General features: G+C 65.6%; 2 protein-coding genes across 2 annotated transcripts in view; both read left to right on the top strand.

Moving 5' to 3' along the window:
- The window catches only part of ZNF653 (zinc finger protein 653), a 1378-nt gene extending 850 nt beyond the window's left edge, over positions 1-528 (top strand). The window contains exons 2-3 of the mRNA XM_009993674.1: positions 146-245; positions 351-528. Of these exons, the coding sequence (XP_009991976.1) occupies positions 146-245; positions 351-528 (278 nt within the window). The remainder of the gene's footprint in view (positions 1-145; positions 246-350) is intronic.
- Positions 529-826: 298 nt separating this feature from the next.
- Positions 827-973, top strand: part of ELAVL3 (ELAV like neuron-specific RNA binding protein 3) — a 4608-nt gene continuing 4461 nt past the window's right edge. Inside the window, 1 exon segment of the mRNA XM_009993676.1 lies at positions 827-845. Coding sequence (XP_009991978.1) covers positions 827-845 — 19 coding nt within the window.

The following is a 973-nucleotide window of genomic DNA, read 5'->3' on the forward strand; positions in this document are numbered from 1 at the left end:
AGGAGGTTTTACTTGGCCAACCACCTGCGGCGTCACATGGTCATCCGTTCGGGTGAGCCCCTCATGTCTCCCCAGCATCCCCAGTCCTCCCCCCCACCCCGACACCTCCCACCCCACAGTGTCTCCCTTGTGTCCGCCTCCCCAGGTGTGCGGGAGTTCACCTGCGAGACCTGCGGGAAATCCTTCAAACGCAAGAACCACCTGGAGGTTCACAAGCGGACACACACCGGGGAGACCCCCCTGCAGTGAGTGAGGGAGAGGAGATGGCACCGGGGAGACCCCCTGGGGGACAGGGAGGGTGTTGAGGGGGGTGCAGCAGGGTCAGTGATGCAGTCGTGTTGCCCCCCCAGGTGTGACATCTGTGGGTACCGCTGCCGCCAACGTGCCTCCCTAACGTGGCACATGAGGCGACATGGGGGTCCCGGGCTGCGCCCCTTCCCCTGTGAGCGCTGTGGGAGGCGCTTTGAGCGCCCTGAAGGCCTCAAGTTCCATGCCCTCAAGAGCCACCCCGAGCCCCGTGGCACATAGGAGGGACTCCTGCCCCCTGCAGCTCCCCAGTTTCCCTGGGCTGCCTCACAGCTGGTGGAGGGGAAATAGGACACCTGGGGGTCCTGTCCCCAACAGGACCCCCTGAACTCAGTGCACTTGGTGGAATCTGACCCTGGCTCAGACCTGGGAAACCAGCCCCTCCCAGGACCCCCCCATTACCCTGGTTCCCCCCCATACCCTTTATTTATTTCCTGAGTCTCAGTTGTCACCCCCACCCCTTCCCCCACGGCAGGTGGGTCTGAAGGGGGGTGGGGGGGACCCTGTTTGTGTCGGGGGCATGGCGGGCCTCGACACCCGTCGGGGCTCCTCGATCTCCCCAGGCCCATTAAAGCCGTGGGTTTTATTTGCTGCCTTCTGGTCTGCTGGGAGGGCTTGGGGGGCCCGGTGGGCGCGGGGGGCCCCGCTTACCCCCCAGCCCGGGGGG

The sequence above is a fragment of the Chaetura pelagica genome, unplaced genomic scaffold (assembly GCF_000747805.2).
Source record: "Chaetura pelagica isolate M959 unplaced genomic scaffold, ChaPel_1.0 scaffold1063, whole genome shotgun sequence".
Classification (NCBI taxonomy): Eukaryota; Metazoa; Chordata; class Aves; order Apodiformes; family Apodidae; genus Chaetura; species Chaetura pelagica.